This window comes from Ranitomeya imitator, chromosome 5 (assembly GCF_032444005.1).
Source record: "Ranitomeya imitator isolate aRanImi1 chromosome 5, aRanImi1.pri, whole genome shotgun sequence".
Classification (NCBI taxonomy): domain Eukaryota; kingdom Metazoa; phylum Chordata; class Amphibia; order Anura; family Dendrobatidae; genus Ranitomeya; species Ranitomeya imitator.
The window spans coordinates 514422627-514449863 of NC_091286.1; the positions used below are offsets into that span (position 1 = coordinate 514422627).

General features: G+C 41.0%; 1 protein-coding gene across 1 annotated transcript in view; it reads left to right on the forward strand.

Moving 5' to 3' along the window:
• The first annotated feature begins 1677 nt into the window (after positions 1–1677).
• Positions 1678–27237, forward strand: part of IGSF10 (immunoglobulin superfamily member 10) — an 82951-nt gene continuing 57391 nt past the window's right edge. The window contains exons 1-2 of the mRNA XM_069727499.1: positions 1678–2114; positions 25115–25341. Of these exons, the coding sequence (XP_069583600.1) occupies positions 25145–25341 (197 nt within the window). The 5' untranslated portion in view covers positions 1678–2114; positions 25115–25144. The remainder of the gene's footprint in view (positions 2115–25114; positions 25342–27237) is intronic.

Genomic DNA, 27237 nt, shown 5'->3' on the forward strand with positions numbered 1-27237 from the left:
CATATACGAAATACTTCACATTTTAAAAAATTAATGTAATTCTCAACTTTGGGGCAATACATATATACAACTATACATATATACAACCCTACTGCATAGGTCAGAACATCTAACATTTAACCCATAGGACCCATAGGCCGATAAAATCACGTCAGTAATAAATTAAAGATTGAAGTGGGCGCACACTGTGTGCTATGTACCTAGTAAATCAAAATGGCTAACTTCATATTTAGCTTCATGTATGGTGGACACTAAGATACAGCAGTCAACATAATTATGCAGTGCACGTCTTCAGGGAGCGCTGATTATATCACATTGATCAAAAGTTAAGTACAATGTATTACAGTAGACGTTCTTGACCATTCATATGGCCATTAATGCTAAATACAGATGTCCCATATATAGCAAACAGTGACACAAATAAATGTATATGCATTTACCAATTACAATAATTCTACTATAACACAAAGCCTAAATAGAGGGAAAATATTGAGTGCTACTCCACAAAATGACTGTCCCGTAGGTTCAATACCCATCTGTAACATGGAACTCAATATCTATCTATCTATCTATCTATCTATCTATCTATCTATCTATCTATCTATCTATCTATCTATCTATCTATCTATCTTATTCTTTATCTATCCAGTATCTAATGATCTGTCTGTCTATTTCCATCTGTCATTGATCTGTTTCTTCCTAACTCTCCTAAATTGTTGATCATGTCCCATAGCTGCAGAAGTTTAGCTGGTTATTAGGCATTTTGCCCCAGTCTGTACAGAAGTTTAGTAGCCATTATCACACTCAAGATCATTACACAGCTTGTTAGCTTGTTGGTGATTTATGACCTGGTGAAGAAGGATGAGACCACCAAGAGGAAAGTGATTGCTATTTCTCCTTAACTGAGAGTGTGTCTACATGACAGAGATCCTTGAAACAAGCAGCTCATGAGTGGACATCTATATATCACATTCATAGGAACAGACTGAGAACTATTTAGCCATGACATTTTACTACCTGTCGTGTAATGCTGTGCCATTATTTTTGCTGTTTTGCATTGACTATATATGACATTATATATGACGCTCTGGAGGCTGTCGGAAAGGGCAAAAAATGCCATCTGGTATGCAAACGGAGCACAATGTTTCAGACTTTTGTCTCCATTTGTCTTCTTTAAGTCAATGGCTCTGTCAGGGGCACATCTGAATTATGTTTTTGGGAGATTAAGGCGAAAGCCCCAGAAGGAGACATTAATGCAGTATGACCAGGTCCTTACGTAGCACACTGCGCTTACAGCAGAAATGAATTGAGGAAGTCATTTATGGTGAAATATTACATGAATCGGAAAGTGTCACCTACAATGAAGGTGACAGAAGGGTTGTAAGGTGACAGTACAGAGCTCCATCATTAGCCTACAACACTAATGTCTTCATCAATGTCGCTACTTCTTACGTATCACTTCGCTAATACACAAACCTTTTTATTCTTAGACATCTTTATCCGTGGAAAGATTTTACTGCTTGCATTGACATTTAGAAGGATGCCTACACACATTGTGTTACCAAAAATACAGGGATCGGATCGGGTGTCAATGACATCAGATGCTGTGCGTGCCCTGCGCTACTCCTGTGATCTCCTAGGATGGGATGCTGAACAGCAGCTCCACTCTCTCCAGCACAGAAGGAGACTGCAGGGGGCAGAAAGGAGACACAGGCCGAGGACTCAAGAAAGGAATTCCAAAACTACATGAAAAGATAGAAAGGCAACTTCTGCTTTACAGGGAACAGATGGAGAGAGACCTGTAAGGAGCAGAACTGGCGCAAACTGTAGAGAGGACACAGCAGATCCCACAGGCTGGATGCAGAATTATCACTGGGAAACAAATAGGAGCCATAAGTGTGTGCTGCATGTAATGCAATGCCTGGAGGAGCGCTCACTGCACGTCTCTGGCTCATTATGGAGATGCCTATAGCCATAAAAGCAAAGAAACCTCATTGATATCTGGAAGGGATAACACGATCATTAACCTGTATTATTGGGGTGGACTGTCTACTCGCCAGCTGCACTAGAGTCTGCCCATCACATAAGGGAATCCTGCCATCTCCAAGTCCCAGGTACTGTTCTCATTTTATGCATCTGTGTATTCACCTTTATGTAGAAATCACGCGCAAAACTAGTCCAGTGTCCACTTGTAATACATCAATTATTCTCCTGAAGTCACTAGAGCATAAGTAATAACTTCCTGAAATAGTCTAATAAAATAGCGCAAAGACGATATCATGAAAGAATGAGATTACCTGCAAATCCTCTATAAAATTATATTGGTCACTTTTTGACATGCGAGACCCTGGGTATGGGATTATAGGCTGTGATAGCATAATCTGTCCTCCGCTGATGAATTGAGTGACAATCCACATGGTATTGAATTATGCTGACTACTCAGTTGTATTATCAGAAAACCGCTGCTGGCAGTCATTTACATGGAGGTCAAAATGCCAAATAATAACAATAATATTACATAATAATAATATGGTTTATTTATATGGCGGCAACATATTCTACAGCGTTGTGTACAGTTGTTGAAGCAAGTTATTTTGGTATTGCATCCCATTGTGAAGCATCGGCCAATTATATACGATGCAGATTTTTCAGTTTTATGCATCTGTGCAGAGCAAAAAAACCATACAGGAACCTTAATGTACTTCTCTTTCTTTACAGTAACTCTGTCCTGGTTTTAGGTTAGCTGAATGTGGCTATCATATGTAATGCTATAATACAATATGAGTAAAAGAAATAGGATGAATCAGGGATAAATTATGTCTAAAGATTGTTCCTGTCCAAATATTTTACACAAGTATAAGATTAGTAAGTGACTGGTGAATTGCCAAATATTTTGCAATTTTTTTTATCTGTAATAAGGTGTAAAGCAGCAAAGACATTTAGGCAGATCCTGAAGGGTTAACATTCAATACACATACAGTACAGCTGCATGTTGTGGAGGCTATCCCTAATCTCTAGCTGTTATATAACTTCTGTGTGTGGTTATTACCCACTTTTCCAATCCATGCTCTCCCATCACCACCCCCATCTGTAAGACCTCTACATACACAAAGGCTTCATGTTTCATCTGCTGGACAGAATAACTACTTAGCACACACATCCTGCAAAAGAAGTAATAGGGGAGTCAAAGGAATTATATCAGCATATTTTCCTTCTTGGACGCCTACCCTTCCAGGGATATCCATCTTCTTATAACGGTTAGTTTTCCTTGGAATGCCTACTTGGCGAGCTGGAAGCTGACGTGTTCTCTGGCAGTGGTCTATATACAGATAATTACAGAATGCTGTAAATGGATGAAACATGTTTATAAAGTACAAGTTATTATTCGGGTTAGATTTTATCAAAAATTGTGCTTAGATCACAATTAAGGGGAATTACGTAATTTACTGTCAAGTCTCAAAGGTGCAATCAGTCGTATAACTGTCTGCTATTTTCTACCATGTACTGGATAAAACAATCAGGAAAGATCTGACCAAAGATCAATGAGACGTGTTTTTTCCATTCTCTGATCGCTATTTCATTGAGAGAGCATGTACACAAACCTCATTGTGCGATACTGAGCGCGTTTGAACATACAAAGCGATCAGCATCTTCCCATAATGTGGCCTATAATAGGATCGTTTAATCTGGTTAATAGTATTAAACATAAGTGCTTCTATATAAAATAATAACGAGAGATACAAAACACTTTTCTCAGCTGTTCATGGCAGCCTAGTCCACAGTTTTTAGAAATTCTGGACAAAATCAACCAAGCCTTAAAATGTTAACTTGACTGAAGAGCCAAATTTTAAAAGCAAACAGACTGAAGATCAAGTTAAGTTGTTTCTATAGCTATAGAACTGACTTAAAGGAGTTATCCAGTGAAAACAAGTTATCACCTCTTTAGTGGATAGATGATACCTAGAGATTATCGAGTCCTTTGAAATTCAAATTTGTGATGTTAGACATATTTTTCCTCAAAAATTTGATATGCAGTGAAAAAATTCATCACAAAGTGCAGGTACTACTATTTCCCTAAGAGATGCGTATAACACAAATTTAGACCAAGTAATGTCAAAGGGACCTCACCATAGAAATGTATGCAAATCAAGTAATAATTAATAGCCCATTTAATCACACAATGAACTGACGGACTTCTCATGTTTTAAAATAAGAAAAAAAGTACAAAAAATAATCACTTTTAAGTTATTTGTGATCAAGCTGTCACGCCTCCCGCATCCCACTCTGGCTCTTCTCATACCTGTCCCAGTGCGCCGCTGCTGCCGCTTGTTCCGGCTCCCGGTGTACGCATTCGTCTCTGCGCGCTCCCAGACTGTCTGCGCGCCGCCTGGTCTCCTCTCTTTTTCCCTCCTCGCTGGATCCTGGTTCTCGGCGCCGGCGCGTGCACACTTCACCTTCCTGCTCTGGCGGCACAGGCGCACTCCCTCAGGCTGGTCCTCGCTCCCTCCGCTCATCCCCTTCCTGATCCTGGAGGGTTCCTGACCCGGAAGTGCAGCACAACTTCTGCTATATCAGGTAGCCTCTCCCCTACTCTTTGCCTGATTATCATTTGTCCTCATTTGACCCAAGTCCCGCCATACCTTGCTCTGTCTTGTGCGTCCTCCTTACCTTACTCTGTCCTGTGCGTCTGCCATACCTTGATTGTGCATCCATAATATCCTGCCTGTTCTGTGTTACCGCCATACCCTGTCTGTCCCGTGTCTCCGTTATAGTCAGTTCTGCGTCTTCTCTGCTCCTACTTTCTGTCCCTGAGTATCAGCTTCCGTGGCAATAGTCTCCCTCGGGTCTGCCCCTAACGTTTCCTGTATTGGGGGTGGTCCATCTGGTCAGCTCGCCCCTGGGAGTTTCGTTGTCACGGTACTGTGGGTTCACTGTAGGAGTTTCGGAGGATCTGACACAAGTAGAGCGTTCTGTTCAGAACACAGTTTAAACTGATGGTGTTACTGTTAGACGTAACATCCTCCTGATGTTGCTGAGATGAGTGATGTGGCAAATATTCCATAACGCCTTCCACTTCAACCCCAATAACTTAACCCTTGCCAAAAAAGATGGAATAAGAAATGGTAGATGGGTACAAGTACAAGTACTGAAAGAATCATTTGGCAACATTGCGCATTATAAGTGTGGTGCGTTCAGATGTTAAATTAGACTTGTAAAATAGGTGTGTAGAAACAAACATTGACAGGTAAAGAAATGATACCAGGGTACATAACTAAAAAGCAAGCACCTCCAATAGGGCACTGTATTAGTGTTGCATGTATCGATGTAAAATGTAACTTGTAAAACAGACACACAGCAAAAAAAATTGTTTGCATCACACACATTTTGTGAGGTCACAGATTGTGACACCACCACCGCAGATACCTGATGCGACACACAGAGTGTGTAGCGGGACTCCTGCACCTCTCCAGGGATTTTGCCCTCCTGTCATTTTCTACTTCCATAAGTAAGGCTTGAAAAAGACCCAGAGGGTTGAAACATTACCTTGCAACGCTGCGGTGAATTTTCTATATACATTGTTGGTGTTTTTCAAAATAAAAAAAACACTTGTTTGGCTAATAACACTCTGAAGATACTTTTTTGAGTGCGACTGTTTATGTTTGGGACTATACTTTGGAGGATTCCTCCACGTTCAGTCTGCACCATTACCAGCGAGAGTGCACATCTTGTTCTTTACCATACTATCTTAATTCCAGTCAATTTTGCATTGAAAAGTCAAACGGCGTTCCTTCCCTACCGAGCTCTGCCATGCACCCAAACAATGATTTACCCCCACATATAGGGTATCAGAGTACTCAGGACAGATTTTTCTACAACTTTTGGGGTACAATTTCTTCTGCTACCCTTGGGAAAATAAATAATTGGGGGCGAAAAGATCATTTTTGTGAAAAAATATGATTTTTTATTTTTACGGCTCTACATTATAAACTTATGTGGAGCACTTGGTGAGTCAAAGAGCTCACCACACATCTAGATAAGTTCCTATGGGGGTCAACTTTCCAAAATGTTGTCACTTGTGGGGGGTTTCAATGTTTAGGCACATCAGGGGCTCTCCAAACGCAACATGGCGTCCCATCTCAATTCCAGTCAATTTTGCATTGAAAAATCAAACGGCGCTCCTTACCTCCGATTTCTGCCATACGCCCAAGCAGTGGTTTACCCCCACATATGGGGTATAAGCATACTCAGGACAGATTGTTCAACAACTTTTGGGGGTCCAATTTCTTCTGTTACCCTTGGGAAAATAAAAAATTGGGGGCGAAAATATCATTTTTGTGAAAAAATATGATTTTTGATTTTTACGGCTCTACATTATAAACTTCTGAGGAATACTCAAGGTGCTCACCACACACCTAGATATGTTCCTTAGGTGGTTTAGTTTCCAAAATGGTGTCACTTGTGGGGGGTTTCAATGTTTAGGCACATCAGGGGCTCTCCAAACGCGACATGGCGTCCCATCTCAATTCCAGTAAATTTTGCATTGAAAAGTCAAACGGCGCTCCTTCCCTTCCAAACTCTGCCATGCGCCCAAACAGTAGTTTACCCCCACATACGGCATATCAGCATACTCAGGACAAATTTTACAACAACTTTTGGGGTCCAATTTCTCCTGCTACCCTTGGTAAAAACAAAAAACAAATTGGAGCTGAAGTTAATTTTTTGTCAAAAAAAGTTAAATGTTAATTTTTTTTAAACATTCCAAAAATTCCTGTGAAACACCTGAAGGGTTAATGAACTTCTTGAATGTGGTTTTGAGCACCTTGAGATGTGCAGTTTTTATAATGGTGTCACACTTGGGTATTTTCTATCATATAGACCCCTTAAAGTGACTTCAAAACTGATGTGGTCCCTTAAAAAATGGTGTTGTAAAAACGAGAAATTGCTGGTCAACTTTTAACCCTTATAACTCCCTAACAAAAAAAAATGTTGCTTCCAAAATTGTGCTGATGTAAAGTAGACATGTGAGAAATGTTACTTATTAAGTATTTTGTGTGACATGTCTCTGTTATTTAAGGGCATAAAAATTAAAATTTGGACAATTGCGAAATTTTCAAAATTTTCACCAAATTTCCATTTTTTCACAAATAAACGCAGGTAAAATCACCATTGCAGGAAATTTTACCACTATCATGAAGTACAATATGTCACGAGAAAACAATGTCATAATCATCAGAATCCATTGAAGAGTTCCACAGTTATAACCTCAAAGGGACAGTGGTCAGGATTGTAAAAATTGGCCCGTTCATTAACATGCAAACCACCCTTGGGGGTTAAAGGGTTAATGAATACTTCGTACAAAAGCCTTGATAGCACCTTGGTAATGAGACACCATTTATAGGTGATCAGTTGAACCAGCTGATATTATTTTTCACTAAGTGACAGGATTGCTTTCTAATTACTGTCAGATTTTAGCTGGTGTCATGGCTTTCCATGTTTTTTTACACCTCTCTTTCTTCATGTGTTCAATACGTTTTTCCTGTGTCATTTCTCATTATTGCACATACAGGGTTTTCAATGGCTGTAAGCTATAATCATCAACATTAACAAAAATGAACACTTGAAATAGAACACTCTGTTTGTAATGACTCCATATAACTCCATAGGCAGACTATAGCACAAGGCAGCACCCCATAGGCAGACCCTGTAGTAAAAGGCAGCACCCCATAGGCAGACCCTGTAGTATAAGGCAGTACACCATAGGCAGACTCTGTAGTATAAGGCAGCACCCCATAGGCAGACCTGTAATATAAGGCAGCACCCTCTTAAGCAGACTCTATAACACAAGGCAGCACCCATAGGCAGACTCTGTATTATAAGGCAGCACCCCATAGGCAGACCCTGTAGTAAAAGGCAGCACCCCCATAGGCAGACCCTAGTAGTATAAGGCAGAACCCCCCATAGGCAGACCCTGTACTAAAAGGTAGCACCTCCATAGGCAGACTCTGTAGTATAAGGCAGTACCCCCATAGGCAGACCCTGTAGCATAAGGCAGCACCCTCATAGGCAGCACCCTCATAGGCAGACCCTGTAGTATAAGACAACACCCCATAAAAAACAATAAATAAATACCTCTCTTCCTCCTTCTTCCCGCTGTGCTCTGAGCTCCCGCTCATCTCCTGACATCGGGTGTCGGGTAGTGATGTCATCGCGCCCGCTGTCAGTGTCGGCGTCGGTGATGCCACATGCTGTCAGGGGATGATGGGAGAAGGAGCGTAGTGCTCCTTCCCTGACCAATGCGGTCAGCAGTATCGGCTAAATGCTGAAACAGCTGACCTTGCAATGACAAGTGGGGGCCCACTGCTGGCACTGGGCCCCCCGCCTGCTCAGGGGCCCCATAGGAGCAGAGCAGGGAGATCGATTCTCCCTGCTCTGCCACAGAATGTAATGGCGAGCAGCGCGTGTGATGCAGTTGCAGTAGCTTATTTCTGAGTGGGCCCCCTCTGAGCACTGGGCCCGGGGTGATGGCCCCCTCTGCCCCCCCGGTAGATACACTACTGATGTATACATATATATAAATAACAAAGTGTGTTTTCTCCTCTGCCTGACTTATCCTTCATTTTCTTTGGCTCAAAAAATGCATTACAGACCACCAAATGGGATATCGAAGAGGAAAGGCTGCCAATTACCATATAATAATAATCTTTATTTATATAGCGCCAACATATTCCGCAGCGCTTTACAGTTTAACAGTTTCAAACACAAAAGTCATAAGTAACAACGTTAACAATACAATAATTAAAGCAAAATAAGACGACCCTGCTCAACAATGAGGTGGGGGAGATGCAAAGTACAGGTTTGTATTTACAATGATGTATTTACAATCATGGTCCAGCCATCTTCAGGGGTTGGGGAATAGATGGGGATAGTGAATGGGCTACACACACACACAAACATAAAATGACTTTGATTAGTGAACGTGATAGGCCGCTCTGAACAAATGTGTTTTGAGCGAGCGCCTAAAACTATGCAAATTATGGATGGTCCTAATATCTTGGGGTAGAGCATTCCAGAGGATTGGCGCAGCACGGGAGAAGTCTTGGAGTCGGGAGTGGGAGGTACGGATTAGTGCAGAGGTTAATCGAAAGTCATTTGCAGAGCGCAGTGGTCTGTTAGGCTGATAGACAGAAATGAGGGAGGAGATGTAAGGGGGTGCCGCACTGTGGAGAGCTTTGTGGGTGAGAACAAGTACTTTGAATTGTATCCAGTAATGAATGGGTAGCCAGTGTAACGACTGGCGAAGAGCGGACGCGTCCGAGTAACGATTAGCCAGATGGATGACCCTGGCTGCTGCATTAAGGATGGACTGGAGAGGGGAAAGTCGAGTGAGGGGGAGGCCAATTAATAGAGCGTTACAGTAGTTTAGGCGGGAGTGGATCAGGGCGACAGTGAGGGTTTTAGCTGTCTCCATGGTGAGAAAAGGGTGGATTCTAGAGATGTTCTTTAGGAGTAAGCGGCACGAGCGGGCAAGAGATTGTATATGGGAGGTGAAGGAGAGATCGGAGTCAAACATAACACCCAGACAGCATGCCTGCTGCCGGGGTGTTATTATGGTGCCACCCACGGAGAGGGAAATGTCAGATTTAGGGAGGTAAGTAGATGGCGGGAGCAGAAGAAGTTCAGTTTTGGAGAGGTTGAGTTTCAGATATAGAGCGGACATGATGTTGGAGACTGCGGACAGACAGTCAGTGGCGTTCTGTAGTACAGCGGGGGTAAAGTCAGGGTATGACTTATATAGTTGTGTGTCGTCAGCATAAAGATGGTACTGAAAGCCAAATCTGCTGATGGTCTGTCCAATTGGGGCCGTGTAGAGAGAGAACAGAAGGGGGCCAAGGACTGAGCCCTGAGGTACCCCGACAGCGAGAGGAAGAGGAGATGAAGTGGAGCCAGAGAACAGAACACTGAAGGAGTGGTCAGAAAGGTAGGAGGAGAACCAGGAGAGAGCAGTGTCCTTAATGCCTAGTGACTGGAGCCTAGAGAGTAGGAGAGGGTGGTCAACAGTATCAAAAGCTGCAGAAAGGTCGAGAAGAATGAGCAGAGAGTGGTCACCATTACGTTTTTTTTGCCTTGTCCTGTGTGAAGGTGAGAGTTTAACCTGTATTAGATCACGACTGTTCACCTGTTTAGAGGTGTAGCCCGATGAAATATTTTCATTTATTCTTTTTCCTTGCAAGTACCATAATTCCATCCTCTTATGGTGCTTTGCATTATATAAAAGTTTGGTAAATGGAGTTTGGTAAGTTTGGTAAGAAGACAAGCAAAATGACAATTTACATTAATTTCTGAAAGATTTACCATATTTTTTGGATTATAAGATGCACTTTTTCCTCCAAATTTTGGGGGAAAATCCAGGTGCATCTTATAATGTGGATATACCTTACTGGCCGCGGTGGAGCAGGGTCCCAGGGTCGCTGCTGGAGGAGGCAAGAGTGAAGTGTTGCTGCAGGTTGCAGGCTTGGATGAGGGTGTGTTCGCATGTGCAGTGCCGGGCTGCGGGTACTCAGTGCTCCGGGGGCTCTGCCGACATCTTGTGAAAGCCCTTGCAGTTACATGGTTTCCTATACGGTGTGGATTCTGGGAAAATGGCTGCCAGGCGCATATGCATATGGAGATCTCGGCACCAAGATCTCGGGAGATGAGATCTCAGTGCTGAGATTATACCTATGAAACACAATGGGTAGCCAACAAATATGTAGATTGCATGGCTTTGCAGATGCAGTTGCAGTGGCAGAAGTCGCATGGTAGAAAAATTGACTGGGTCAGGAAATATGTCTGACAGAGAGATGCGCAACTGAGTGTGAGCCATCTTCTGTGGCAACAGTAGAAAAGTATATAAATCAGACAACAGATTGTCATGCAGATGCTGCAGAAGTTTTAATTATTGGCATCAGCCATAGGTCAATGACAGTAAGCACTGATCTATGACTGATTAATTTTGACATATGGAAAAATTTCCACATCTGCAGCAGATAACCTGGTCCACTTTAGTGTGACAAACCCCCTGGCCACTCTGAATCTCTTCTCTGACAGTGCATTGGAGGTTGGACATGACAATACGCCCATAAAAAAATGGCTAGTTAATGCCACTGGTTCGATTTCCTGCCCCAGAAGTGAATGGTATCTGCCAGAGAAAGTACACAGTATTGCTATAACTTAACCTAGCTGTACAAATGGTGCAACTCTATTTGCCTATGTGCATCAGGTTGGTACAGCAGCACATACAATATTTTCACAATCATATTACACATGTGGTCAAAATTGTTGATACCCTTTTAATGACAGAAAAACCCACAATTGTCACAGAAATAACTGTAATCTAACAAAAGTAATAATACATTAAAAATATATGAAAATTAACAAATGAAAGTCATACATTGCTTTCAACCATGCTTCCACAGTATTTTAAAAAAATAAAACTGATGAAGTAGGCCTGGACAGAAATGATGGTACCCTTAAGTTAATATTTTGTTGCACAACCTTTTGAGGCAATCACTGCAATCAAATGATTCCTGTAACTATCAATGAGAATTCTGTACCTCTCGACTGGTATTTTGGCCCACTCCTCAAGAGGAAACTGCTCCAGTCGTCTCGTGTGTCAAGGTTGACTTTACCAGACAGCATGTTTCAGCTCTTTCCAAACATGCTCAATAGAATTTAAGTCAGGGCTCATAGAAGACCACTTCAGAATAGTCTAATGTTTTCCTATTAGCCATTCTTGGGTGTTTTTAGCTGTGTGTTGTGGGTCATTATCCTGTTGCAAGACCCATGACTTGCAACTGAGACCGAGTTTTCTGACACTGGGCAACACATTTCTCTCTAGAATACCTTGATAGTCTTGAGATATCATTGTACCCTGCACAGATTCTAGACACCCTGTGCCAGATGCAGCAAAGCAGCCCCAGAACATAACAGAGCCTCCTCCATGTTTCACAGTAGGGACAGTGTTCTTTTCTTGATATTCTTTATTTTCCGCCTGTGAAAATAGATCTGATGTGCCTTACCAAAAAGTTCCATTTTTGTCTTATCTGTCCATAGCACATTCTCCCAGAAGCTTTGTGGTTTGTCAACATGAAGTTTGGTAAAATCCAATCTGGGTTTTTTAGGACTTTTTTTCAACAATGGTATCCTCCTTGATCATCTCTCATGAAGTCCACTTTGGCTCAGGCAATGACGGAAAATGTGATCTGACACTGATGTTCCTTGAGTTTGAAGTTCACCTTTAATCTGTTTAGAAGTTTTTCTGGGCTCTTTTGTTACCATTCGTATTATTCGTCTCTTTGATTTGTCATCAAATTTCCTCCTGCGGCCACGTCCAGGGAGGTTGGCTACAGTCCCATGGATCTTAAATTTCTGAATAATATGTGCAACTGTAGTCACAGGAACATCAAGCTGCTTGGAGATGGTCTTATAACTTTTGCCTTTAACATGTTTGTCTATGATTTTCTTTCTAATCTTCTGAGACAACTCTTTCCTTCGCTTCCTCTGGTCCATGTTGAGTGTGATACACACCATGTCACCAAACAGCACAGTGAGTATCTGTAGCCCTATATACAGGCCCACTCACTGATTCCAAGATTGTAGACACCTGTGATGCTAGTTAGTGGACACACCTTGATTTAACATGTCCCTTTTGTCACATTATTTTCAGGGGTACCATCATTTCTGTCCAGGCCTATTTCATGAGTTTTTTTTTTTTAATTCTGTGGAAGCATGGTTAAAAAGCAATGTCTGACATTCATTTGTTCATTTTCATAGATTTTCAGTTTATTATTACTTTTGTCAGATTCAAGTTATTTCTGTTACCATTGTGTTTTTTTTTGTCTTGAATTTGGGGTACCTACAATTTTGATCACGTGTATATGTATATACATTGTATGCGCTGCTCTTGCTTTGTTTTTTAGTAGGCATAGTGCTGATACTTGTGGCAAGAGCTATCCTAAAATATAATTCATAAATTTGTGAAAAATTAAAAGTTTTGTTAAAAAAAATTGTATTATAGAATTCTGAGAATTTTCGTTTGATAATTTATAACAATATTGCCCTATTTGCCCATTTCCTACATACACACAGGAAAGAGGGGACTCTGCAGGAAGCAGAAAGGGTTCTCCAGGTCAGACAGGCAGTTGGCAGCTGTCTTTTTTTTTAAGATTCATTGAGCAGGGAACACAAAAAAATTGTTACAAATTTGGCCAAAATTCTAAATGTTAATGAAGACAACTTTATGGAATTCCAAGATTCTTTGCTTAACAATTTACTAGAAGCTTGCCCATTTTATTTCTGCTACATGCAGGGATCCAATCATCGACAGGGTGTTACCAGGCAAAATCAGTCGAAGATGCAAGCTCAATAAATAAACAGTTTCATCAAAAATGATAAAGAAAGTGAGTGTTATTAGACATTTTGAAAATTTGATAACTAAAAAAATAAATGTTAGTTTTGAAAAAAAATTGTGGTGACACGTTGATTCATGGTCGGTTCCTATGCCTGTTGAGGTATTGCTCTTTACCTTCCCTGTCCATATGCTGATTGTTCTTTTGTCCTTTGTTCTCCATTCTTGGTTTGCTCCTTTCCAGGTGTTTTCCATTTTCCTATTTTGGTTTGCTCTATCATGTTTTGGGTGTGGGTTTATGTAATATCTCTTCTCCGTACTTACTTGCTGCTATATCTCCTAGTCCATGTACATTTATGAGTTCCAGCTCTTCATCTTAGGGTTTTATCTTGCACGGTAAACTCCATTTGTATTCTTGCAGTAAGTTGATTTGCTTTCTGTCCCAATACCTTTTCCTTTAATAAGTGTTAGGTTCTTGGGAAGCCTTACTTATTCCTTTTGCTTTAGGTACTACTTAACCTTCACTCATTCACCTTATGTGAATGTGTCTTAATTGCTCACCCTGGGTTCTCGTATCTCTCCTCACACTTTCCTTTTCCTTTGTTGGTAGTATGTTGCGGACTCCCCTCTGGTTCCTTAAGAGGTACGAAAACCCCAAATGGCCGTTTAGGGAGGCAGGTCCGAGGTGGTGTTTTTTAGTTGTGCGACTAGGGCCTTTCTAGTCAGTACAAGAACCACTTTGGTGTAGTTGCGACGTCTCCCTGGTTTAAGTGTGAACACGTTCATAATATGATAGCCACACTATTAATGCATTCTGAGGCGTCAGCATGGATATTGTAAAATGCCTTAGTCACACAACTGCAGTCTTTACCCCTGGAGGTTGGGGATATCAAGTGACAAAAACAGCTTGCAAATTCTGCTGTTCTGAAGAACTCAGGTCTACAGAGCATTACAGTTGAGCCCCAAGTAAAGTTGCTGGATTGATTAGACAGGGACAAAAGTAAGGGTATGTGCATACACTGCGGATTACTCTGTGGATTTTTCCGGACTGATTTTGGAAAATCCGCAGGTAAACTGCACTGCAGATTTCCTGCGGAATTACTGCGGATTTACTGCAATTTTTGTGTGGATTTTGTGCAGATTTCACCTGCGATTTTACACCTACGGAAAACTATTATTGAGCAGGTGTAAACCGCTGCAGAATCCACACAAAGAATTCACATGCTGCGGAATAAACAACGCTACGTTTCTGCGTGTTTTTTGCCTAAGCATGTGCACTGCGGATTTTGTTTTCCATAGGCTTACATGGTACTGTAAACTTTTGGAAAACTGCTGTAAATCCGCAGCAAAATCCGCAGTGTGTACATATACCCTCAGTTTTCTGTTTTTTCTGCCTTGTGTAAATTATATTTTCAGCTACATTCTGTATCCAATGAGTCCGAGATTCAACAACTAGACATTGCTTTGTTTTTACTGCATGGAGATCCAAAGGATTGGGCATTCTTTTTGCCGGAGGATTGCCCTATGTTTTCCTCCGTAGAGAATTTTTTTGGCTCTTGGTATTTATGATGACCCTTACAAAGTTGCTCTGAAACCAATATCCATAAGTTGGTTCATGGAGGCCGTAAAGCTGAGAAATACTGTTCAGAGTTTAGACGCTGGGCAGTAGAGACCTACTAGAATGACCCTGCTCTTCGGAGTCAATTTTGATACAGACTTTCGGATCAGATTATGGGAATGCTGGTCTACAGTTCCTGGCCACAGTCCATGGAGAATGCTATGACACTTACTGTTAGTTTAGATAAATTACTAAGAGATAATAGCATTTCAGTAGCATCTTCCTCACTGTCAGATGAAATTTGTGAATTTATCAAAATTGGTTCTTGCAGAAACCACAGAACTGGTACAGAACTTGGAGCATCAGCTCATTTTTGTTTATACTGTGGCTGTTCAGGTCACGTCGTGGTTCAACGTTTCAAATATAAAAATGAATTTCTGGAATAAAGAAAAAAAAGAGACTTTGAAATGTAAAGATGTAGGTTCCAAGAATCTGAGATTGTCTGTTGTTAAGACACCCAGGTTTTTCTTACAGGAGTCCCTGGAGACTAAGTCCGGTTTTATAGTTATGATTGATTTGTGGATTTAGATTATGTCTTGAATCTAATTGATTCATGATTTTGTCATAAACTGTGGTTATAATGTATCTACTCTTAGCCTTCTCATTCAAGAAGTCATATTACTATGAAGGTTAAGGATGTATGTATGAAAGTTCGAGTGTTACATTTGAAATCCATTTCATTCATGGTTTTTCCTTTTCCACCTGCAAAGTTAGTGCTAAGCCTGCCATAGTTAATTAAGCACAAACCTGTGTGTCAAGTGAGAGACTGAAGAGAACAGGTCATGGGTGACTCCTGGTTTTCTGGATATCTGTTGAGGTAATTGGCTTCTGTAAAGACTCACCTTCCAGAATTAATTCAGGAATTCTGTGATATTATTTCTGAAGCTGAGTATGATGTTCTTCCGCCACATAGGTCAGCCACTTGGGTCCAGCCAATAAACTTAAAAGGGTTGCAGAGATTGCTTGGCTTTGCAAATTTATATCTGAAGTTCATTGACAACTTTTGTTCATAACCAAGCCTTTAATGAAAATGACCAAGAAGGGAACAGAGTTTTCTTCTTTGTCAGTCGAGGAGGTAAAGTGTTCTCAGCCAAATTGAGGTCAATCTGCCTTTCTTTGTCAAGGTAGATGCTTCCGATATTGGGATAGGCGTCATTCTTTCACAGAAAAAAGTGAGTATCTTCATCCTTGTGCTTTTTTTCCCAGAAGTTCTCTCAAGCTGAGTTTAATTATGGCATAGATGATGAAGAGCGTCTGGTGGTTAAAAGAGCCTTTGATGAATGAAGACATTGGTTGGAAGGGTGTTTTTATTGATCATAAGAACATGTTGTGTATTAATGCTATTAAGTTCTTAAACACCAGACAGGCTCGGTGGACTCTTTCTTGTGCTTGTTTTGGTTTTGTTGTTACTTATATCCCCAGAGCTAAGAATGTCAAGGATTAGGCTATGTCCCATAGCTTTGTCCCAGATTTGAAGGATGAAAAACCTGTTAAGATTCTTAGTTAATGGATGGTGGTTGGTGCCCTGGAGGTAGATCTCAGGCAGCGCATTCAGTATGCTCAAGACAGTGTGCCAGAAGGTTTACCTGTAAACATACTTTATGTACTGGCCTTTTTATGATCTTATTAATTGAATACATGATTATTTTTAGCTGAGCATCTGGGTTTGTCTGCAACTTGGAGGTTTATTTCTAGGTGCTTTTGGTGGCAGAGTGCTTAAAGGGATATTAAAGAGTATGTCCATAAATGCCAGAGCTATGGAATTTCCTCAAGCACCAGCAGGTTATCTCTTGCCAAATGATGTTGCATTACAGCCTTAGACCCACTGGTCCACAGATTTGCCTAACTCTGGCAGTAATACAGACATGTGGTTGGTGGTGGACTGTTTTAGCAAACTAGTTCATTTGGTTCCACTTCAAAGTTGGCATTGCTAAGTGCTTAGTAACTTTGCTCATTTCTCATATTTTTTAATTGCATGGTGTTAGCAAAAACATAATTTCTGATAGAGGGATTCAAATTCTGCCTAGCTTTTGCCATTGCTCCAGATTGAGAATCATGTTGTCATTTTCCTCAGGTTATCATCACGAGACTAATGGACAAATTGAAAGGATGAACCTAGAAGTGTAGCAGTAATTAAGATGCTTTGTTTCTTCTAATCACAAAGACATGGTGGAGTTTCTGTCTCTTGCCGAGTTTGCTCTGTACTGTACCTCTATGGCTACTGGGACCTCATCTTTTTTTGGTGCAGGGGTTTTTATACAGTATTTGTAAACTTTTCTGGGTTACAGAGCTCTATGCCAGAGGAGGAGAGATCTTCTTCCCCTTTAATGAAAATGTGGAAGGAGGTCGAAATGGGTCTTTTGGTAGCTAGCGACCGGGTCAAAAGAGGTGTAGGTGCAGGAAAGTTTCTGTCTCTAGGGTAGGGGATTTTGTGTAGTTGTCCTCAAAAAATCTACACTTAAAGGTCACGTCTAGGAAGTTTGCCTTTAAATTTGTAGTGCCTTATAAAAATATTAAAATTTTAAATCCTGTGACGGTTAAGTTGCAATTCCCTATTGCCTGGAAGATCAATAATTCATTCCATTCTTCCCTTTTAACATGATTTGAGGGGACACCTGTTCCTCAAGACATAATTGAAGTGGATTTGGAGGAGGACTGGTAGTATGAGGTTGAGTAATTTGTTGGCGTCAGGTGGGTCAGGCGCCATCTATAGTATCTCGTAAAGTGGAAATGTTATGTCCTGATGATAACTCTTGGGTTGACTCAGAGGACTTTCATGCGGATTGGCTGGTGAGGCAATTCTATCAGCTATGTTGGATTATCAGGTTTCCGAGGGTCCAGTGGCTTCTCGTAAAAGGAGGGAAATTTCATGGCTCAGTTTGGGGATTTGTTCTGGCCTGGGGATTTGACCTTTTGCTTAGTGGTCTGTTCTTCTGAATGTTGAGCTATTGCTCTGTTCCTTTCCTGTCCAAATGCTGATTGTTTTTTATTCTTATTCTCCCTTCTTGGTTTGCTCCCTTCTAGGTGCTTTACATCTTCCTATTTTGGTTTGCCCTATCATGTTCTAGGTGTGGCTTTATATACAGGGTGGGCCATTTATATGGATACACCTAAATAAATTGGGAATGGTTAGTGATATCAACTTCCTGTTTGTGACACATTAGTATATGGGAGGGGGAAAACTTTTCTAGATGGATGGTGACCATGGCGGCCATTTTGAAGTTGGCCATTTTGAATCCAACTTTATTTTTTAATGGGAACAGGGTCATGTGACACATCAAACTTATTGAGAATTTAACAAGAAAAACAGAGGTGTACTTTGTTTAAATGTAACTTTATTATTTCATGAGTTATTTACAAGTTTATGACCACTTATAAAATGTGTTCAAAGTGCTGCCCATTGTGTTGGATTGTCAATGCAACCCTCTTCTCCCACTCTTGACACACTGATAGCAACACTGCAGAAGAAATGGTAGCACAGGCTTCCAGTATCTGTTGTTTCAGATGCTGCACATCTCGTATCTTCATAGCATAGACAATTGCCTTCAGATGACCTGAAAGATAAAAGTCTAATGGGGTCAGATCAAGAGACCTTAGTGGCCATTCAACTGGCACAGGACAATCAATCCACTTTCCAGGAAACTGTTCATGTAGGAATACTCAGACCTGACACCCATAATGTGGTGGTGCACCACCTTACTGGAAAAACTCAGGGAACGTGCCATCTTCAGTGCATAACTGAACAGTTTCCTCAATTTACTGTAATAATTTGTTTGCAAATTTTGAGTTAAAGCTGATTAAAGGGAATGTGTCAGACAACTTTTGCTATGTAATCTAAGAGTAGCAAAACATTGGGGCAGAGAGCCTGACTCCAGCGATATGTCACTTACTGGCAATGGGCTGTGTGCTGTTTCAATAAAACTGTTGTTTCAATAAAACCAGTGCTTTGTCAGCAGAATATTATTTGTACAGGACTGGCTGCCTTGTGCAACCATGCACCAACTCCTGAATAGTCAATGAGGCTTGAAGTCAATGTACAGTGTACAAAGAAAGCTGCCATTTATTGGGTGTGCACAGGGTTATATAGGGTTCAGCATTCTGAGCACTGCTAGATCTGCAGCGAAGAAAATAGAGATTGTATGAAAATGACAACATGTCGACCAGCAAGTGACACATCTCTGAAATCAGAGTCTCAGACCCTTTATCATGGTGCTCTCAGACTGCATAGTAAACACCTGTTGACAGATTGCCTGCCAAAAAAGGACAAAGTAAAATGCCAAGAGGTAGTAACAATGCCTGAAAAATAGTTGTTTGGTTACATGTATGGAAAAGAACTTGTGGGTGGTTATGACAGCAGTTGTAATGTAACCTTATTTTGTATAGATTTTGGTCATCATTGCATTTACACCAGTTATTTGGCGTGACTACCTTTCAATCAGACACAATTTATGCCTTTTTTCAAATTGTCTTTTGTGGTTTAGTCAGTTGTCACATTTTTAAGTCATGTGGCTTTTCCAGATGTTTTGACTCATTGATGAAATGCAACTTTTAAAAAAACTCTGATCCATTTACCCCCTGAAGTGATTTTATCGATGCCAGTTATTTTGGCGCATTTTTTGCAACATTTTGAAAAATGGGATTTTTCATGCTAAAATCTCACAAAAGCAGTTAAAGACAGAACAAAAGACAATTTTAAGCATTGTACAAAATTTATGAAATGGGTACACCATTTTAAAGATTTTACAAAAAAAAATGTTAGCGAAAACAAGTCAAAAAGCAAAAGTGTTGTGTCACCTACAATTGTTAAATTGGACAAGTAAAACAGTTGCAAAACTTTAATCTTTTTTCTATTTAATTCTTTATGTATGCAATTTTAGGAGTTAGACATTTGTGTTTAACCCCTTTCTGACCTCGGACGGGATAGTACGTCCGAGGTCAGATCCCCTGCTTTGATGCGGGCTCCAGCGGTGAGCCCGCATCAAAGCCGGGACATGTCAGCTGTTTTGAACAGCTGACATGTGCCCGTAATAGGCGCGGGCAGAATCGCGATCTGCCCGCACCTATTAACTAGTTAAATGCCGCTGTCAAACGCAGACAGCGGCATTTAACTACCGCTTCCGGCCGGGCGGCCGGAAATGACGTCATCGCCGACCCCCGTCACATGATCGGGGGTCGGCGATGCGTCAGGATGGTAACCATAGAGGTCCTAGAGACCTCTATGGTTACTGATCACCGGTGGCTGTGAGCGCCACCCTGTGGTCGGCACTCACAGCACACCTGATTTTCTGCTACATAGCAGCGATCAGCAGATCGCTGCTATGTAGCAGAGGCGATCGAGTTGTGCCTGCTTCTAGCCTCCCATGGAGGCTATTGAAGCATGGCAAAAGTAAAAAAAAAAAAGTAGAAAAAAATGTGAAAAAAATAAAAAAAATATAAAAGTTTAAATCACCCCCCTTTCGCCCCAATCAAAATAAATCAATAAAAAAAATCAAATCTACACATATTTGGTATCACCGCGCTCAGAATCGCCCAATCTATCAATTAAAAAAAAGCATTAACCTGATCGCTAAACGGCGTAGCGAGAAAAAAATTCGAAACGCCAGAATTACGTTTTTTACGTCACCGCAACATTGCATTAAAATGCAGTAACGGGCGATCAAAAGAACGTATCTGCACCAAAATGCTATCATTAAAAATGTCATCTCAGAACGCAAAAAATAAGCCCTCAACCGACTCCAGATCACGAAAAATGGAGACGCTACGAGTATCGGAAAATGGCGCAATTTTTTTTTTTTTTTTTAGCAAAGTTTGGAATTTTTTTTCACCACTTAGATAAAAAATAACCTAGACGTGTTAGGTGTCTATGAACTCGTACTGACCTGGAGAATCATAATGTCAGGTCAGTTTTAGCATTTAGTGAACCTAGCAAAAAAGCCAAACAAAAAACAAGTCGATTTGTAACATACAGTCTTTGATTTCAGAATTTTGGTATAATAGTAAAATTATGACTGAGAGGTATTAAAATGCCCTCCTTGTTTGTAGTGTGCGAAGAATTTTTAATTATGCAGCTATCAAGGCTCGGTTATTGCACTATATCACAGCTAAATGATTTCACAAGTCACACTGAATGACTATCTAGCTACAGCAGTTCCCTATATACACACGTGGTCAAAATTGTTGGTACCTCTCGTTTAATGACAGAAAAACCGACAATGGTCACAGAAATAACTTGAATCTGACAAAAGTAATAATAAATGAAACATTTCTGAAAATGAACAAATGAATGTCAGACATTGCTTTTCAACCATGCTTCCAAAGAATAAAATAAATAAATAAAACTCATGGGCAGAAATGATGGTACCCCTGAAAATGATGTGACAAAAGGGACATGTTAACTCAAGGTGTGTCCACTAACTAGCATCACAGGTGTCTACAATCTTGGAATCAGTGAGTGGCCTGTATATAGGGCTACAGATACTCACTGTGTTGTTTGGGGACATGGTGTGTATCACACTCAACATGGACCAGAGGAAGTGAAGGAAAGAGTTGTCTCAGGAAATTAGAAAGAAAATTATAGACAAACATATTAAAGGTAAAAGTTATAAGACCATCTCCAAGCAGCTTGATGTTCCTGTGACTACAGTTGCACATATTATTCAGAAATTTAAGATCAATGGGACTGTAGCCAACCTCCCTGGATGTGGCCGCAGGAGGAAAATTGATGACAAATCAAAGAGACGGATAATACAAATGGTAACAAAAGAGCTCAGAAAAACTTCTAAACAGAATAAAAGTGAACTTTAAGTTAAAGGATCATCAGTGTCAGATCGCACCATTCCTCGTTGTATGAGCCATGAGCCAAAGTGGACTTCATGAAAAACAACCAAGGAGGACACCATTGTTGAATAAAATCATAAGCCAGATTGGAATTCGACAAACTACATGATGACAAGCCACAAAGCTTCTGGGAGAATGTCCTATGGACAGATGAGAACCAATTGGAAATTTTTGGCAAGGCATATTAAGCTTTATGTTTACAGATGGAAAAATGAAGCATATCAAGAAAAGAACACTGTCCCTACTATGAAACATGGAGGAGGCTCTGTTATGTTATGGGGCTGCTTTGCTGCAGCTGGCACAGGGTGCATAGAATCTGTGAATTTAAATTTCAAAACTGTCAAGGGATTCTAGAGAGAAATGTGCTGCCCAGTGTCAGAAAGCTTGTTCTCAGTCTCAGGTCATGGGATTTGCAACAGGATAATGACCCAAAACACAAAGCTAAAAACACACAAGAATGGCTAAGAGGAAAACATTGGACTATTCTGAAGTGGCCTTCTATGAGCCCTGACCTAAATCCTATTGAACATCTTTGGAAAGAGCTGAAACATGCCCTCTTGAAAAGGCAACCTTCAAACTCGAGACAAGTAGAGCAGTTTGCTCTTGAGGAGTGGGCCAAAATACCTATCGAGAGGTGCAGAAGTCTCATTGACAGTTACAGGAATTGTTTAATTGCAGTGATTGCCTCAAAAGGCTGTGGAACATAATATTAAGCTAAGGGTACCATCATTTCTGTCCAGGCCTATTTCATGAGTTTTTTTTAATTTTTTTACATTCTGTGGAAGCATGGTTCAAAAGCAATGTTTGACGTGCATTTTGTTGATTTTCATAGATCTTTTATTTATTATTACTTTTGTCAGATTCAAGTTGTTTCTGTTACCATTGTGGGTTTTTCTGTCTTTAAACGAGGGGTACCAACAGTTTTGACCATGTGTGTATCGCTTGAATCTTTGGACTTTGGATTAGTATATACAAACTTAGACTATCATTCCCACTTTCAAGTGTGTTTCAGCACTGCAGTAGTACTCCACAACCAGATTAGGCCATTTTCTATACCTATGTGTATTAAAATGTGCGTTCTGGTCTTTATTCCTATGCTGAAAAAGAATAAAATGTTGCTGCTTGTCAGGCCCTCTTTTTTGAGCATAGTTCCTGTGATTGCCCACTGATTGACTGCACTAAACCGTATGATGTGATAGCTGTAGGGCACTATGGTGAAGCTCGCCTCGCCACACCTGACATCAATAGTGTTAGGACTGGCGGAACGCACCATGTATAAAGTGAAATAATATTGGTGCATTCGCAGTCCGGGGTCCACCGTGCAGGTGAAAACCTGCTGCTAGTAAAGCCACAGGTCCGCAATACCGCACTAATGAGTGCAAGCAAGGCGTCAGCGAACTCAATCCCAAGACTCAGGGTTGAAGTCCGTTCAGACTACTTGCGCACAACACCACAACTGGGTGTGTTAGGTAACTGATATAGTTAGAGCACCGAAGTGCGAACTGTGCCGTGCTGGCAGACACCACTCAGCACCCAGACGTGGATTAGGAAGCGCACTACTGGCACGTGGCGCCGCACTGGTGGTCACAGCAATAGACGCTGATTCGTGTGTAACACGTTGAGTGGTTAGTCAGGTGCTAGATAGCAGCCATACCCCTTACGCGATCAGTCATACAATAGGGTAGGGGTATTTAAAGAACGACTTGCACTCACAACAAACACACGTATACAATTGTACACTAGCGCATGACCGTGCGGTCATGCGAAGCTTATATAGCTGCAGTACATTCAAGACCTTCCAATAAAGGACCAATGGGCAGCTGCCACAGAAGTTAGCCCTTTCAGGACCTTCCAGGGGGACCAGTGGGAACCGCTGCAGCATCTGAGCATGTGACCCTCGATCTCCAATGGGAGATCTCACCTTGGGCATGCTCAGAAGGGAAAAAGCAGGACTTAGTCCCAAAAGCGTCCGCTCGCTGCTGCCCAGCACTGGCTTTAATGGCAAAAGCTGGAAAAGCAACAGCAAGCCTAAGCACAGAGTGAGACTGAGCCAGACGCAAGGAACGACGTCTCTGCTGAGCAGGTTCCACTGCAGCAGGAGAAGAATGGGAGACCGCAGCAGAAACGGCCCAAGATTCCCCCTGTGCAGAAGCGGGAACTCGACCCCTAACAATTAGCCCACATTCTGAATCTTCAGCAGTGTATAAACTGGCAGCAGCCATTTTATCTTTCACCGAGCCTTATGAACCAAACCTAAGATTTTTTAAATAAGTGGGGACCTATGAATTTGAGGAAATGTGACTTGAAGTCAATCCCCCATAGATTGATCCATTTATCTCTAATCTCTCTCATTCGACACTGCCTGACACTGTCTAATGAGTGGTGACAGATTCAAGCACGCTGTGATACATCCTATTGACAAGGGAAATGGCAACACATAGAAGTCAATTAATTCATAAATCGGATGACTGAACAACAATCAAGATGATGCTCCAGTATTGTTTTCATTAATATTTACAACAGACATTTTACTATAGGTTCTATTACATGTGGCAAAAAATTGAGATACGTCCTTTGTGAAAAATCCTTGAGCTCCCCTCATGCTGCTGCTCTTTTTTGTTTTGTGCTGTGTCACTCCATTGCAGAGATATTCACTTTTGATTCTTCTGGAGCACAATATGTGAAATCTGTGATGTGCAGGCCAACTGAGCATTTCTTCAGTCTTCTCTGCCTAGTGCTCATTCTCCCATCACTACCGGGTGCCGCTAACGACAGCTCAGCAGCTGATTTAACAGTCTAGCAGTTTCAGATACTGCCAAACTGTGATTGGCAGAATTTCGGAGGGAACGGTAAAAGCACACGTGAAGAATCAGCCAGTTGGACTGCAAGCAGAGATCACACATATTTCCCACCCGAATAAATAAATGTGAAAAGCTCTGCAATAGAGCAGCAAAAGAAAGGCAAATTGAGGATTTTAAAGTGTTATTTAACTCATTTTTTTCTAAGGAACTGACATCCACTTTAAAGGGAATCTGTCATAAACGGATATATAGTTGGATTCAAGGTCTCTTTGCCTACATCATACTGCTCCCAGATAGGGTGACAAAAACATGCTGAAATATTCCATTTAATTGTTTAACCTATGTGCAAATCTCTGTTTTTAAAACTTATGTTTGAAATAAAAAGATTACAAGACAGATTCTAAGTTCTATTTTGTGTTTCATATCACAGATGACATTTAGACATGAAATGTTTCTCTTTTTCTCTTCCAGGGTGATGCTGCTTTAAAACCAAAATTAAGGATGCAACCAATAGTCGGACATCATACAAGTCTACCTGGCTGTTTCCTTCTCCTCTGGCTTGCTGTTCTTCCTGCACATGGCATCGCATGTCCAAAACCTTGCGCCTGTTATGTTAAGACAGAAGTCCATTGCACTTTCAGATATATTAATGTCTTCCCTAAAGGAATCGAGGATTATGTGGAACGCATTAATTTGGGGTATGTCCCATATTTTGAAATATAAAACAGATATTATGAGTTAACATAAAAAAAATTGCCATTATTTAAAATTATTACCTTATAGTAAATGTATAGATAGACCTAACATACCAAAAATCTGTGGAAAGTTGTAATAAGTTTGACTGACATCAATATTATGATCTTTAAGTGTCTGAATGCTCTCTAGATAATATAATTTAATAGCTTAGAAGTCAATATTTTGCATGTTTATTGCCTTGATCAGCTCAGTTGTTTTTATGCTGCAAGGTTGTGATATATTTGGAATTTCCAATGTAAAGAACTTCAATTCTCATTCTTTGTCTCTCCTTTCACTGCTGTTGCCCCAACATACAGCTGTCTGCATTTCTAACATAAAGAGATGTGATAGTGCTATAAGACTGCATAGTAGTGGGTGCGATTAAAACAAATCCCATGTCCACTGTGCTTCTTTTTTACACTACGTAAAGTTGCCTACAGTGCAGGTTTCCGATCTGCAGCGGGTCAATTTCTCTTGCGGGAATGCTCAGTCTTCTGAGTAGAGTTCTTTATAGAGTTGCAATAGATGCGGTAAATCCGCAGTTTTAGAAATGGACAAGCATTTTAAAGTGAGTTTATGTAGCGCAAACGTAACCAAAAATGAATCTATGTCATAAATAAATAATTTAAAAAAAAAGACGTGGGGTTCCTCCTATTTTTTATAACTAGCCCAGGTAAAGCAGACAGGTGTGGGCTTATATTATCTGGCCGGGAAAGTCCATGGTTATTTTGCCCTTCCAAGCCTAAAAATACAAGCCGGCAAACACCCCAGAATTTTTTTAATTATTTATTAATAAATACAAGAATGCAAGGCACTAATATCTCACAAATATGTATCTACCCATCTCATATCTAACTAATATCTATCTATATATACTTGACAGAAACGCATGTGTCAAAATCACATACAAAAATGCAAGTGAGCGCAGATGTGGAATTCATGCAGAAATTCACCTGCATCAAATCCTGAACAAACACTGATCGTGTGCACATGCCCTAATTATTGACATTATAGATTGGTATCGAAATACAAAAGCATTTGTTTATTAACAGGTGTAGGCTGGGCCCCTATGTGTCATTTCCGATTTTGTCTTTTTCTAACTGTACTTCTTATAATATGAAGACTTCGGTTTCAATGCTCCTCACCTCATTCAGTTTTTAATGTGGTGTTTCAAGGGAATTTGTCAGCAGGTTTTTGCTTTGTAATCTGAAATTAGCATAATATAAGGCAAGAAAGCCTGATTACAGTATTGTATCACTTATTGGGCTGCTTACTGTAGTTTTGATATCATCACTGTTTTGTCTGATGTAAATGTAGCAGAGCTAAGACTTCTGGGCTGTGTATAACCCCACCCATGCCCAAGACTGGCAGCATCCTGTGTACACTGTACATTGTCAGCAATATGTTTATCAGTGGTGCAGGCGGAGCTACTCAGATTACCTGGACTAGTTTGCCCATCAGCTGTAGTCCTGTAGTGATAATTAGGGTTGAGCGAAACGGGTCGAACATTTTCAAAAGTCGCCGACTTTTGGCGAAGTCGAGTTTCATGAAACCCGATCCGACCCCTGTGCGTGGTCGGCCATGCGGTACGCGACTTTCGCGCCAAAGTCGCGTTTCAATGACGCGAAAAGCGCCATTTCTCAGCCAATGAAGGTAAACGCAGAGTGTGGGCAGCGCCCTGGTCCCCACCATCTTAGAGAAGGGCATTGCAGTGATTGGCTTGCTGTCTGCGGCGTCACAGGGGCTATAAAGGGGAGTTCCCGCCGACCGCCATGTTACTGCTGCTGATCTGAGCTTAGGGAGAGGTTGCTGCCGCTTCGTCAGAAGCAGGGATAGCGTTAGGCAGGGTCCATTAACCA